Source organism: Toxorhynchites rutilus, chromosome 1, assembly GCF_029784135.1.
Source record: "Toxorhynchites rutilus septentrionalis strain SRP chromosome 1, ASM2978413v1, whole genome shotgun sequence".
Taxonomy (NCBI): domain Eukaryota; kingdom Metazoa; phylum Arthropoda; class Insecta; order Diptera; family Culicidae; genus Toxorhynchites; species Toxorhynchites rutilus.
In genome coordinates, this window is record NC_073744.1 from 22,205,146 (window position 1) to 22,221,174 (window position 16,029).

General features: G+C 38.9%; 1 protein-coding gene across 1 annotated transcript; it reads right to left on the reverse strand.

Annotated features, from left to right (window-relative positions):
• Positions 1-1,149: 1,149 nt before the first annotated feature.
• Positions 1,150-14,207, reverse strand: LOC129762394 (DNA repair protein RAD50). Its single transcript, XM_055760620.1, has 6 exons — positions 13,963-14,207; positions 13,114-13,895; positions 12,178-13,053; positions 6,965-8,231; positions 1,372-2,249; positions 1,150-1,307 (listed from the first exon to the last, which is right to left on the reverse strand). Exons 1-6 carry the CDS (start codon positions 14,029-14,031, stop codon positions 1,247-1,249), a joined length of 3,933 nt encoding a protein of 1,310 aa, XP_055616595.1. The 5' UTR covers positions 14,032-14,207; the 3' UTR covers positions 1,150-1,246.
• Positions 14,208-16,029: the final 1,822 nt, after the last annotated feature.

The following is a 16,029-nucleotide window of genomic DNA, read 5'->3' on the forward strand; positions in this document are numbered from 1 at the left end:
TGCGGGAAGATTGGATTCTAGTCGCATAGGTCTACTCTAGTCACAAATGAATTTTGAACGAAGACATAAAACATGTTAAATTTGAAAAATAATAACTCATAAACAAAAAAAATAGCACCTCTGATATCAAACTATGTTATGTAAAAATTCCTCAGCATTCCATAAAAAATATTAAAAAATATAGCGCCCTCTATCTTTAATCGAGAAAACTATAAAAAACAAACTCAATCAATAATTACAAAAACGGAAATCCTAATTTTTCGGAATGTAATATTTTTTCAAAGAAAACTAATTCATAAACTTCAATTTGATATGTCAATCATCTGAATCGGTCCAGTAGTTCGAAAGTTATGATTTTTTGTAGTGGGAAAAATGGGGAAAAATTGTTTTTTGAATTATCAATTAACTTTGAAAAATCATAACTGAAAAACGAAAAAAATAGCATCTCTGATATCGAGATATGTAATGTGAAAAATCCTCAGCTTTCAAGAAAAAATATATAAAAATATATAGCGTTCTCTAGTCCAAAGCCATGAAAACAATAGAAAACGACTACAATCAATAATTACGAAAATAAAATCCATTATTTGAGCAAATTTAATATTTTCCAATAAAAGGCTAGCTCATTGGCTTCAATTTGGTATATCGGTTCAGTGGTTCAAAAGTTATGAATTTTTGAAAACAGTGATTTTAGGAAAAAAAAAAGTGATTTTTCGGATCACCCTAAAATGGAAATGGTCACCCTAATGAAAAAAATAAAAAAACACGCCTTTCGAAAGGGGCATCCGGTAAGCTGATGCTGAGACACAGATCTAGGGGTCACTAGCTACATAGATTTTACAGAAATAAACAGTAGTCCCTAAAACCAAAATAATGTGTAAACATTGACAATCATGGAGATCTTTGTAGCCAAATTGTTGCTCTTATTAGGCGCCCATCTTCTAATTGGGCTTTTGCAAATGAACTTTGTAGTTTGAAGCCGCCATTATAAAAAGAAATCAATCGGTAATTGATTTGGAAGAAATGGTTAAGAACAGGTTCACAACGCTCCACATTTTTCCATATCTCGCTGGTTATTTCTCGATGCTATACTCGAAAAAAGATCATTTTGCTAATTTTTTAATATTGATTTTATTTAATTCAATAACAATACAATATAACGCATGAACAATAAGGAACAATAAAGAACAAAAAGCCTTAATGTGATGGGAATGTTTCATTTTAGTGGTTTTTTGATCATATAATTTCACAGCCGCTCCTCTTTAATGACCGACTTTCCATTGTTATCTCGTGAAATGCGATAATACCTGCAAAATTGAAAAAAAACACAAATGAGCAATAAGTATTTTGAACTTGCTAGAATTATGTTACGTTTCGAACCGCTCCAGCTTCGTGACAAACTCTTCGTCGTGAGTAATTATGATCAGCAAAAAGTTTCCATTCTCCCGCTCGGTCACAATGCTCCGCAAACTTTCACACAACGAGGCGATATTTTCTCGATCCAAATTAGTGGTGGGTTCATCGAGTGCCATCACGCCACAATTGTTGCTGAAAGTCTCCGCCAGCGCCATCCGGATGATCAACGACGCGAGCACCTTCTGACCGGCACTGCACCTTCCTCGCATATCGATTTCGACATCGTTCTTCGCCTGAACCACTCGATAACTGTACGTACGACGTTTCTCGACCATTCTGTCCACCTTCGACTCGTCCTCCGTTTTGATACAGATGTAGTCGATATCGTTTCCACGGTAGATGTCCCGCCAGAGAGAATAGATCGACCGGTTTATCTGCTCCATCTTCTCCTTGTGGTACTGCATGAGGGCCCAGTCAAGGGCATTTCTGTACTTCAAAATATCGCTGTAAATCTTCTTTAGAACCACCGATTCGCAGTACGTTTTTTGATAATTTCTCAAGGCATTCTTGAGCTCAGGTTTGTTCAGTTCCCTCCGCAATCCCTCCACCTGATCATCGAGCTGCGAAATTTGACCTGTAATCTTACTCTTCCTAGCCTGGATACCATCGCGCTGGTCGAACAGTTTGTTCATCTCTTGGTTTACGTTCGGCGCGTCGATGTTACCCATGGTTTCCTTCAACGATTGCAACTCCCGCTTGAGGCTGTCAATTTCCGCTGTGAGCTTTTTGAGGTCCTTGTTGTCGCGTAGGTCACGTTCGATCAGATCCTGGTTGGAGATCTCCTTCTTGAGGGAGTCGATAAACGTGAATTTTTCCTCGATGCCGGTGGATATCTAGAATATTGAAAAAATGTGATTTTTTTTTTATTATTACTTCTTTTTGAAAAAGAATCAATTTGCTGGTTAAAAACTCTTTTCCGATGCTTTTTCAGAGAAATTACGGTACTATTTTTTGTTAGAAATAACTAGCAAATCTAATGATTTTGAACAGTTTTATTTACTTTCTGAAAACTGTCATAGTCATCAAAACAATGTGGCGGTTTTTTATACAACATGCATATTGACTAATACTCTCAACCAGGGCCCGAAATCTTCGAAGATAAAAAATGGAAATCGACTCTGTTCTCAGTAGCTACGTTTCGACTAGGACAACTTCGGCATTCGCCGTCAACATACCGTGAATTGACTAGAAATTAATTGATGAGCGTTGAGAGGGAGGATGACTAATGAATTTTTCTAGCAAATGGTTATTCTAATTGTAGTGACAGATGAATACAAATCTGCCTCTTCATTCAACCTGACTTCAATCCACACTACTACTCCCCCTGAAACGAATCTCGTTACCCGCGTACACAATTTTATATTACGTCTATATAAAGTGAAACGAAAACTTGATTTCTGATGCAAAAAAGTAGTTACACCATTAATGGAAGGCTCCATTGTTTACCCATCGTAAACTCAGACCAACGATCTTAGGCAGTTACCAGCTATGCTATAAAAAAACGCGTAAAAAAACCGCTCTAATTGGAAAATCCGCGTAAAAGAAACCTCGTAAAAAACCTCGTAAAAAAACGGCGTAACTTGGTGGATTACGATTAGTGAGATGAGACCGTAATCAGATTAGGAAAGGACCATTGAAAGCAACACATTGAAGCTTAGCTACAACGATTCTGTGGTTAATTTAGTCGAATGCTACAGAGAAACCGGTATATACTGCATCGATTTGCTGTCGAGCGATGTATGATGTAGACAGTAGAGGATTCGTTGAGGTCTACCGTTTAGACACGGAATTGTGTTGTTCCTCGACGATGTAATTGTTGAAGGCATGGGTGATGAAATCCAATACGATGATTTCAAACAGCTTGGAGATGGCGCAAAGGCATGCGATTCAAAAGACAAAAGAATTTTTCCAAGCAGTCGCAGTGTCCCACTCAGGATGGATAAATCAAATGCTGTACGACTTAGAATTTGTGGATTTGTTTAATCTAGAGCAGGCATCTTGTATAGTATGACAGGCTGGGAACATTCCTAACGGTTGCAGAGACTTGATCACTGACGAAAACACCGCTGAATTGCTTTCGAAACAACTCGCAGATAGTTTCTCTGGTACAAACTTCGGTATATTCGGCTTCAATAATTGCTCAGCATCGTCGTGGCATCGACTTAGCATTTGTTTACAGGGTGATTTTGTCCCATTTAGTTGAGATTACCTGCCGCAATTGCTGGATGCTTGTTGGTTTTCACTCCTGGAGCTTAATTTTCAAAATTAACCAGAGATGCTCGATCGGATTAAGGTCGGGAGACTGTGCTGGCCACTCCATAATCTTGATACGCTTTTCCTTGAACCACTGCGAAACCAGCTTTGAGGTGTGCTTCGGATCTCCGTCTTGTTGGAAATTATATCTGCGCCCCATCTTTAGCTTTTGTGCAGACGCTGGTAGTTTTCGTTTCAAAATGTCCAAATGAACCTTCTTGGTCATGATTCCGTCGATGAACTTAAGTTCTCCAACGTCAGTACTCATCACCGTTAACAGTTCACTGTGATTGCTTGGTAAGTGTTTCGCAGTTGACTATAAAATATAATCATGTGCAATGAATTTTCGTTAAAAAAATTGCAAAATAAAGTGTCCGAAGTTTAAATCGAACTTTTTCCCTACGATTCATATTTCGGACAGTCGAAATTGGTGATACTACAATGTGAGTTTTCGGACTTATTATGGATGCGAAGCGTAGATTCATATAACGCACCAAAAAAAAAATGAAATCTTGTATAAATAATACACACGTTTTTCAGCTTCAGACCAACAGATAGATATGAGGGAAGTTGAATAATTAGTGGACAATGTGCAACTGGATGAACTTCTAACAGTAGAAACCTTGAATCCTTCCTATGTAAACGTGTATCCTGGTAATTCATCATCTCATGGTAAAAGTAACCCTCACGGAATATATGTAGAACCTGCGAATACGTTGATTGAAATGACAAAGCGCCAAAAAACTTGAGGAAAAGAAAAGGAAAACTGAGTTGACACGGGAAGAAAAGAAATCCAAACAGCTAAGCTAAGCTGAAAAAGCAGGAAGAACGGATGAAGCAGAAAGAAAAACTTGAGGAACTGAAAAAGACAAAAAAAGGTGCAAATTCAAGAATTAAGAAAGAGAAATTGGTACAAAATGATAATGACAAAATAGATGTAACTATGTAACAAAAATTAAGAATCAAGATTCATGCTCTGATGCCTTCAATTATTATATTACTTTGAACAACAAATAGCCTGAATTCAAATATATAATTATCATTGAAGCAATATAAGTCTTACGGTATTTTAACGCATGAAACTACAAAGAAACATCATTAAACGACAAGCATTTTGAGAAAAATAGAAAATAGCATAAAAGAGGTTATTGAAAATTATTTCAAACCAATAAAAAAAACAATTGGGTAAGGTTCTATTATAATTTAACCAGCCACCAACGGTTGTAGACAATTTTTAAGTCATTTGTGTGTGCATGGAATATTGCACCACACTTTTAGACAGGCCAAGTCGTTGTTGCTTTCGGATGTTTGATAATTTTCTAGCATAAGCAATTATACAGAAATTCGAATTGTGCTTAAAACCACAAGAAACTGTTACGCGAACAGAGTGTCCAAAATTTTAATTCAATCTGTTCGAAATTTGATTTTGTTTATAAATAGTGTACGAAGTTTAATTCTTATTCGCTTCATTTGAAAAGCATTTTATTCGATGATTTTTTTATCTTTTCAATTAAAAAGGTACCGAAATAGAAAGCTTAAAAGCATATTGAACTAATTTATTATCAATTATTAATTTATAATATCAACCAAATAACGCACAGGTACGTAAAGTTTAGATCCGTTTTCCGCATCTTATGCCTTAAGCGTCCGAAATACGATTCAGAACGGTAGTTTTTGCCAATTTTGTGATATTCAATAATCAAATTTCGTATGCTGTTCGAAATTTGTGCTTTTTTGAACATTTTGCAACAAAAAACTTCCAATTTTGAACAAGAGACTGAAATTTTAAGCACGATAACTTCAAGACAGGTGGACACAAATGATTCAAATGACAGTTAGACGCAATGTTTACATTCGAGAAAGTTGCAGAATACCCACTGAAACTCTGCAAAACGCACTTAAATCCGTTCGGGGTGGATAATTTTTTTTACCTGTTTTCATAATCCATCGCATAAAATTCCAAAAAAAGATATAAACGCCGATTTTACAATGACAATGTGATAAATAAACATAAATTGAGTAAGCATGCAGATTCGTTTGAACGCGATTTAAGGGGGTATTCTAGTCTAGAAATCTGAAAAAATCGAAATTTTTTTTTTACCATATTTCTGTAGTTTAGGCATTCAAGAATATACTCTAGAAAGGACTTATCGAAAATCCTATTATTTACCTAGTTAGAGCCATCTTAGTGATGTGGTATCTAACCTGTTACGGCCATCACAATGAACTTCAAACGCGTTTCTCTCGGAACTAGTTTTTTTTCTAACTGGCGTACACGATATCTCAAGTTCTACTGAACCGATTTATGTCAAATTTATATGAAAATAATCTGCATACATCTCTCTATCGCATGAACCAATAAAAAATTATAACTTTTTAATTTTACTATTTTTAAAAAATCGGTAAACGCAAAAAAACCGTTTTAAACAGCATTTTTGTTTTCAAACGGCCGCCATTTTGTTAAAACCCATGTTTTTGACTTGTCCGAGGTTCATGCCATAGCGACATCTTTACTGATTCAGAATCTGTTCGATTTTTTTGTTTCAGATAACCAGAAGGACTGGAATCGTGTACGCCATGGCACAACTTTTTTTTGAACACCCTCACTTCACCAGCATGTAACTATTCTAATTATGAATATTTTTTTTCCGTCCTATTTTTGTTTTATTGTTGAAAGATAGATAAACGAATAATGATATAATGGATAGTAAAAATATTCTTTGTTTTATTTTTACGGAGTTCGAAAAAACGTCCGAAATTCGTGTCTCTACACTAGAATACCCCCTTAAATAATCGGCGTGTGAAGCTTCGTTCAGACGTTTGTAGGTTTTGTTTACAATATTTTCTCGCACAATTCCCCCTTTTTTGATGACCAAATTCCCCCTAAGGTTGCAAACCACGGTATTGGATACTGAATAGCATATTTATCATACCCTTAATGCTTTCCACACAGAAGAGATACCCCATCATGCGCGGGTTACTAGAAACTACGTCCACCATGCGTTCGCTCGTACATCTCACACACAGACTGATGAGACGGTGCTTGTCTTGCTCCCATCACTCGGGTAAAAACTTTTTGAACGTATTGTTTTTTAGTCTTAGATGTACTTATACCAAGTCCAATCGGTTCTGCTTTGAGTAGTCTTAGTCGTAGTAGTCTACGTCAAAATGTTTTGAAAACCAATGAAGGACTATTTGATGATATATTTTTGTTTCTGTTCTATCTATAAGTAGATCAAGCATCCCATAGCTTCATTGGTCTATGTGGTCAATGGACCTCACCCATAGTACTCACCTCTTTCATTGCCTCCCGTATCTCCCGCAGCCTGCGTTCCATTTTCTGGATTTCAACGACGAGATTTTGGCTCGCCAATACGTCCAACTCTCTCCCTAGCCGTTCGATTTCCAGCTGTTTCTGTTTGAGGTCCCCTAGTGCGGTCTGTGCCTTTGTCATTTTTGCTCGGTTCTCATTCTTAACCCTCACTTTAGCTGCTTCCTCTTTAGCCAGCTCACTTTGCACCGGGCCGAGCTTACTTTCGGCCTGTTCGATTTCCTTCTGACAGCCAGCGATCTTATCGCCGAGCTCCAGCTCTTTCGCCTTCTTTTGATCCAGCGATTGTACCGATTCCTGCAGTTGGAGTTTCTTCTCCTTCATCTGGTTGTATCTTTGGTGAAGAGTGTTCAACTTTTCCGTCTTCTCATCGATCTCATTCTGCAGTTTATCGATCGAAATTCGCTCGCCCCGCAGCTCTCCTCTAAGCGCTTCTCTTTCCAATTTAATATCTTCCAGCGAGGAACTGGATCCCTGTGGAGTTTTCTCAGCCAATTCCTTCTTCAAGTCCGCTATTCCCTGTCCCATTCGCTCCAAATCTTTAGCGGATTCATCCAAAATCCCCATGTCGCCAAGGATGGAATTAATCATATGCAGGCTCGAATTTGGCTCGACAATCGACATCTGGTACTCCTCCAGCTCAGCAGAAGCCTGCGTTAGACAACGCTCCGTTTCCTCTAGCTGTCGCTTTAGCTTCGGGATCTCTACCGCCTGCTTGTCGATTGTCTCGGAGAGCGAACGCAACCCCAGAAGCCGATCGTATTTCTCTCGATCCGTCTTCAACTGCCGTTCAAGCGCCTCAATTCTGTCCGGCAGCTGACGCATTTCGTCCGACAGCTTGGAAACCGTGTACTGCACGTCTGACCGCGCCATTTCTTTGTCGCACACCGGGCAGCACTGGTTGTCCTCGATGCGCGAGATATACGATTTGTTGAGCACCTCGGCCGATCGCAGCTCGCCGTGTTCCAGAGTGCTTTTGGCAATTTTCTCTTTCATCTTGGCCAGAACTTCTTCGTAGGGGTTGCCCTGACAGGCGGAGTATATTTTCTCCTTGTTTTCCGTTAGCTCCTTCTCCATCCGGTCTAGCTCACGCTTCTGCGATCGACGGGTGGTTTCCTTCTCTGTTACCACCGCTTGTGACTTCCGGATGGATTCGTTCAGCTGCTTAATCTGCCGCTGCAAGTCGTCGTACAAATTTTGGACGTTTCGTTTGTAGTTGTTCTCAATGATTCTGAAAAACGGATAAGAAATCAGAATGCAATTGAGGCATTCCACCAATTAACACGAGATCATTTTAATTTCATATTTTTGATTTAGTTGAAACTTTGCCAAGTTGTTCGGAACTGAGTACCATGATTTTACACCCAAGCCGTATAAAGCCATATAAAGAATCAATTATTCTAATCAGAGATACCAGGTTTGAAGACATTTGACTTAATGTGAAGACATTTTGAAGACGTTAGGGAATATGTGAAGGCATTTCAGTATGATAGCGTACCGTCGATGGTGGTGAGAGTGGGTCAAAAACGAAGAAAGTTAAAAAATATTTGGTTGAAAAATGGTTTTATAAAGAACTTGAAAAAACGCTATTATAAACATTTTTTTCTTTTGTCCAGGATCAAATCTCTACCAATTGTTGGACACAATATGGGCTTTATTGAGTTAAAAATTTAGATTTTTTTGAAAAGTAGTTTTTGAGATATTCTATTTTTAAACTTAATTTTTAATTTTTTTCGGTCAAATTCGGTCAAATGTATTGTATTGCCAAAAACACAATTTCGATCAAATAACCCGTTTTGGCGTTATAGTTTATTACCACTTTCAAAAATTAGTCGTGATCGTAATTAAAAAACTAATGCCGTTAAATAGTATCGTATTTACACTAAGGCAAAATCTGTTGGTAAGCGGAAAACCCGAAGAAGGGATGGTCCGATTTTAGACTCCTGTATTTTGTTGTATTCGTCTCTTCCCGTAGATTAATATAGTGGAGAGAAAATTCGGAAAATTCGGAAAATTGAATTCCCATATGTTCTACAATTAGCTAAGCGTTGTTAGTCCATTTGATGTTGGCGCTAACGAAATTTATTTTTGTTCGAAAGTGGAAAAGGATTTTCAGACGGAATAACGCATTCCTATATCTTCTATCTATATGAACAAAAATGGAAGGCCAAATGTGTTGGTGTGCCCTAAACCCGAGGATAGAATAGTCCGATTTGAGCTGTCTTTATTTTGTAATATTCTCTGTATCAAACATGTATTCCATGCAACGGAGAAACATGTTATTTCCAAATGCTTGAAGAATCTTGAACGAGAATTGTGTCTGAAAATAATTTTATATTATAAGGACGATTTTTTGTAGATGTACTAGACAATTTATAGTAAAAGGAAATTGTAAAGGGTCAAAGGGTAATCGATCAATGAAGAGTTCAATGATTGGACTCACTAACGTTCACTTAGTAAGAAAACGTGGATGTTTGAAAGTATTCAAATCAAAAAATCTATTTTAAGCGGGACGAAGTTCGTCGGGTCAGCTAGTTTGAAATAAAAGTGTTCCAATATTAAAAGGTTTTTTCTAAACTTTTCGGTATTCCAGTAAAACAACGTAAAAGTAGGTAGCTAGTAGACTATTTTGCCATTTCAGTATTATTATTTTTTTAGAAAAAACAAAAAAAAGACTTTTGTTCCTAAATGGGTACTTTTAGGGTATGACAAAGAATCCACTTCAAACAAATGAAACTAATTATTAACAGACAATATAATCCCTTTTCGTCTCGATAACCAACTGACAACGCTTTGACATACTCTCCATGAGGTTTCGGAGGTGTTTGGGGTCCAGATTGTCCCAAGCCATCTTTAACGCAGCGAAATAGTTTTGCTTGTTCGTAACGTCAGTTTTGTCCACCTTGTTGTCCAAAATCGCCCATAAATGCTCAATAGGATTCAAGTCGGGGCATTGAGGTAGCCATACCATTGCACAAGGATGCAAAAGCCATACCATTGCACAATGGTCCAGGAGATGCTTTTAAGTGGAAATTAGCGTTTAGAGCTTGACAGTTATTCTCTAGACAAAAACTGTCTTAGACAAAGTTGTTACTCATGATAGTGCGCTCGTTTTTATGCTGTCAAAAATAGTGTGACCAAAACTGTCGACGAAATAAAAAATCTAACTTTCTTATCTTTATAGATAGAGGTAAACATAGTTCGACAATATTGTAGCTACAATTATTTGAGACATCTTTGTAGAACAAAGTTTTTTTCTATCTCTTGAAATAACCGATATAGCGCCTTTTTTATAAGTTACATTAGGGTCGCCATGAAAAAAACTGTTTTTTTGCTCTAACTTTTATATTTCAAATTTTACATGCAAACTGTCTTCGAAAGACTCATGATTTCAATTTTAATTTACTCAAATACAAAAAATAACATATCTTTGAAAATCATATATTATATAGAGTGAAATTTGTTCTTTCAAATTCCGTCAACACACATTTTTTTATGTTTGCCCCAGAAAGAATGGCAAACAATTGAAGAGTGTGGTTTGGGAAGAAATTTCGAACTTTGAGTGAAATTGAGATATTGACAAGTTCTGAATCGCAAAATGTTTGTATCAGTATGTTCTAATAGTCTTTCGAAGACAGTTTGTATGTAGAATTTGAAATATAAAAGTTAGAGCAGAAAAACAGTTTTTTAATGGTGACCCCAACGCAAATTAGGAAAAAGGCGCTATATCGGTTATTTCAAGAGATAGAAAAAAACTTTGTTCTACAAAGATGTTTTAAATAACTGGGATTACAACATTGTCAAACTATGTTTACCTCTATCTATAGAGATGAGAAAGTCAGATTTTTTATTTCATCGAAAATGTTGTTCACCCTATTTTTGGCAACATGTAAATGAGCGCTCTACCATATGTAACAACGTTGCCTAAGACAGTTTTTGTCTAGAAAATAACTGTCGAGCTCTAAATGCTTATTTCCACTTAAATGCATCTCCTGAACCATTGTGTATTAGTTTGGTCCGGACCGATCGGAAGAATGCTACTGTTTTCTTCGCAGTATGCTTCGGGTAATTATCTTGCTGGCAGGTGTAGTCATCCTTCAGCTCCATTTTCAGCATGAATTCTCCCAGGTTCTCGCACAAAAAGTCAATGTGACCAAGGGCAGTCATAATACCCTTGACCTGCGCTAAGTTTCCCACCCCAGCCCGTCGCCCTCGTCGCTCTTCCACCACACTCGGAGTCGCATTTTCTTGTTGAACAGCTCGAACATGGACTCTTCCGACCAAATAATGCAAAGCCCAGCGGCTTGTTGACATCCCTCACAGACTGAAATCTTCTTTTTTGTTGATGTTGCTGATCGTCGGTAGCTTTTTAGCGAAATAACTCTTCAGGTTCCACCAAGCATCGCCAACTGGTGCGATTGGAAAGGTCCAGATCCAACCGTTCTTTAACCGCCTAAATGATCGTTCGTGGGTATTTCTCTACTTCCCGGATGATTAGTGTGTCCGTTCCTGAATCAGTCCTGCGTATCGGTCCTCTTCCCGGACGCTGCCCGATCATCTGATGCTTCCGAATGAGCAACTGGATCGCACCACGGTGTACTCCATACTTCCCAGCAACGTTTCGTTGAGACTCCTTACGCTGGAGGTCACGCACAATCAAATTTCGAAACTGTTGAGATTTGCTTTGCTTAGAGGCGAATGAACTGCAAAGTTTAAAGCCTCTTAAAAACAAAGAAAGAAAGAAGATTTGCTTTTCCCACCCATTTTCCGAACGCTTCCTCAGCATCAAAAACACGTCACTACGAAAAGTTCATTGAACAGCTACCAAAATTAAATGGATTTTTTATATCATACCCTAAAAGAACCCATTTAGAAACAAGTCTTTTTTTTTTGTTATTGCTAAAAGATAAATCATCGATACTGAAATGACAAAATGTTCTACTAATTACCTACTTTTACGTAGTATTGACCGGAAAACCGAATAGTTTGAAGAAAAATACTTTCAAAAATGGAACACTTTCATTCCACATGAGGATGGATTTTCATTTTGCGCTCATCAGCAAAGTGCCGAACAAGACAAAATTTCAGCTCAATAAAAATATGAAATCAAAAAAATCTTCGAAAATTCGTGTTGATTAGTGAAATGTCTCAGTTGTAGACTGCGTGATGGACAATACCTGTTCGGAAAAAGCTGCTTCAAATTGGCCGAATGTCGATTACGCACCCTCCGAAATTCGGCCTCCTTCCCATTAAACTGCTGCTCCTTCAGGCCGAGTTCCGTTGCCTTGACCGCAATGGCATCCAGCGCTGAAATCTGCTCTTCCGCCTTATCCAGCTTGTTCTGCAGCTCTTCCCGCTTAACCTTCTTCTCTGCCATCTCTCGTTTCTTCTCATCAATGTTGGAATTCGCCTTCTGACTCTCGTAAATCTTCTCATGCTTCTCAATGTCCGCCACCAGTTCCTTCAGCTTCTCCGCCGAACGTTGGATATTGGCTATATCCGACTGGATGCGTGCCTTCTCCAGAGCGAAATCGCTTTTCATTTGCTTTTTCATCCTAACATCCGTCTCCAGCTGGGTTTTCTCTTCCCGCAGACTATCGATTGTCCTCTGGGCTCGGTGATCCGCCTCGTCGTGCTCTTTGCCCATCGTCAGGACCCCCTTCTCTTCCTCTCCAATGGCGCCCTTGATTTCCTTCAACGCGCTTTGCACTTCCGCCCCTCCCGCTTCGTAGCTCGAGACGCAAGGAAGCTTTAGCTTCTCGCGCAATTCGACAATCTTCGCGCCCCGATCCCCACTCAAATCCTGCTCCTGGCCGCGCTTAGACACCAACTGGACCCGACGTGTCTCGCAATCTTGCAGCTTCGCTTGGTGCTGCTTCTCTTGGGCCTTGCGCGAGTTAAGATCGGTCTCGGCATCCCGAAGATCCGAGTGCTTCGAGCTCATCGATAGCTGAAAATTGCGGATTTCGATCTCCAGCTCCGCCAGAGTGCCATCGAATATGGTGCGAATTTTCGAGTGAAGCTGCTTCTGCTGGTCTTCTTTGGAACCAATTCTGATTAGAAAGAAAAAAATAAGCAAAAACAATGCATATGCAAACCTCGATCGGACTTACTTTGATTTGTATTCCACCTTCTGCTGCTTCAGTTTCGAATATTCTCGTTCAACTTTGGCGAGCTGCTCCAGCCGGATTTGAATCGGCTTCACAGATTCCTTCAGCTGCTCGATCGTCTTGTGCATTTCGTCCTTCTTCTGTTCCGCCTTTTGCAGTTCCAACTGCTTTACCTCCGCCTGCTTCTTAATGTTCTCCAGCAGCTTCAAATCTCCGGCCTTATCCTTCTGGCGGTCACTGTACTCTTTGGAAATTTTAATCAACTTCTCGGTAACCCTGTTGTACTCGGTCGTCCCGAAAATGGCATCGAATTTCTTCTTCAGCTCCTTGGGTTCCTCCAACGGCCAGTTCGAATCCTCCTGGTGGCAAAAGATAACGTTGTTGATGATTGCCTTCGAAACGCCCATCGCATCGCACATATCGTTGTTAATGTCTGCTCCACGGGGCCGCGAAATGTTTGTTCGATTGCTTCCGTTGGCATCCTCCATCGTCACGACCATGTCCACCGTTTCGAACTTGAGCTGTTTGGCGTTACCTTTGTGGTGAACCTTCATCGATCGTGTGCCCGTCACCCGGTTACCGGTGAAGTCTTTCACCATCAGCTTAACCTGACCCATGCTTTCGATCAAATTGAAAATCTTCGGATCGTGAACGAAAGCCTTGCCTCGGTCCGTCCCGGGAGGAAACTCACCGGTCAGGCCATACTTCAGACATTCGATGATTGTGGTTTTGCCGCACCCATTCTGACCGACGATCAGCGTAAGTGGCGACTGGAATTTTATTTTCTATGTGCGAAAAAAAAGCAGTAAACTATTCTGAAAACATTCCTCGCAAAAACAGGGTATATCTCACCTGCACATCCTCAGCTTCTCCGCCGAAGCTCCGGATACCCCGAATTTCCAGCTTGCATATGGTTGACATATCAATATGTATCGTTTTATTGAACGACTAATTCCGAATCAACTTCAATGTTTTCTCAAACATAAAAGAATAACCAACAGGACAGAACATGAAAATGAATAGTGAAAACAAAATTGTGTTCGCTGTCAGTGTTTTGTATTCTGGACCGGTGCTGAAATGCGCGCTTTCGATTTCTTCGGAAACATCAAATTCTTACTCCAAACTTGTCTAACGAGTAAACACCCCCGGGCTGAATAGTAGATCCTATTTTCTGGCCGAAAACTGATCTGATGAGAACAGTATTGCTTTGGAAATTGAACGGCTGAATATTTGAGTATGACCGAATTACACCGTATTCACACCCAGAAAATGCTTACTAAAAGGAACTACCAAATCTTAAGCCGGGTTCAGACGGTGCGAGTAAGCATACGAGTAGGTCTAGTCAGTTACTGCAGTGCAGCTACTCACACCGTGTGAACACATCATGCCAGTTAGTGTCATGTGTAATCCGGCGTGCGAGCTACTTCAAAGTTTTTTGAATTCACTCGCACTCGCAACTCTCAAAACGTCAAAAACAGAATTTAGCCTCCGAATCAGGGATGCCAAATGTAAAGACATGTCTCTATTTTTAAGGTATTTGAAAATATGCGAAGATATTTATAGACTTGAAAATTATTGGAAAAACAAATAAAACCCTCATAGTTTCTAAACGAAATCGTTGTTATTTTGATATGCACGCTGGCTGGGCACGCTTTCTTTTTGAGATAGCTTTCTTGAGAATCTCTAATATAGAATCATTATCAGGCATAATTTTAATTCAAAATTTACTCACAACTTGCAAAGAAAGTATTGTTCTAAAAACATAATACACATCCGATTTTAAAAAGTACATTTTCATTCATTATTTCAATTTTGACGCGTATTTATTCCACCTGCAAATCTACCATCATTTTTATTTCAAAAATTGGTACACGAAGCTGCTGGCAAGGCAAACTAAATAAAATTTAAAAAAAATCTTTTAGGTTGTCATTTATAGCATCACATACTTCCGGAATTATCTTAGCTATGAATGCTTTCGAGATTCTAAAAAATATCGACAACAATCTGAACGATATTCCAGAAGCAAGGCACATCAATGTCGTTTTTTAATTTCACTCTTGCAGGTATAGCATCCCTCATGAGTGTATCTTGGCGTTGTATTTTTGGACCAATGGAATCCAACAGTGTTTCCTCTAATTCAGGTGTTTTTCTCAACACTGCTCTGTACTCCAGAGGATCATCATCAAAGAGTTCCTTCCATATTTTTTTTATTGCTCCTTTTCCTTGCATTCAATTCCTGGCCCAAATCATTTCGCCTTTCTGCTTTTTCGGATAGTACCTTCAGTTCGAAGAAATTCAGCACAAAGTATTTTTATTATAAAATTGTGCAACTAAATAAAATATATTCATCTGAAAACCTGAGACGAATACTGCCTATAGAGAAGTCGAATTCAGATCAATCATCTGTCAAATTCGGACCTGATTGCTGTTTCTGACTATTTGATGGACATTTCAAAAATCATCTGGCATCCCTGGTAAGCCAATGCTGCAGTATCTAGTTTCGCGTCAGCATCTCACACTGTGTGAACGGACAAGGCGAGTCAACCAATTGTCAAGCGAGTTCACCGGGTCAGTAGCTACTAATTCTCAAGTCAGCTACTAGCAACGTATAAATGGGCCTTTACTAGTTCGCCCCGAAAGCTGTTAGTTTCGCACTGAGATTTTTCACGGGTTGGCACTCGGGTACCAATACAACTACACTGAACTGTCAAGTTCCGAGGATTGATTTGGAAAATCTAAAAATAAAGACTATGAAGATGGAAAACCGGCTGCTTTTGCTTTTGTATTATTGGAATCGTAATCCAATTCGGATTCGGATTTTGAAGAGTGTATTCGAGTAGACGGCATTAAGCTACGTGTGCTATAATTTTTTTTTTTTTTTTTTATTAGATCGTTTATTTTTACAGGCTCAGTTACATA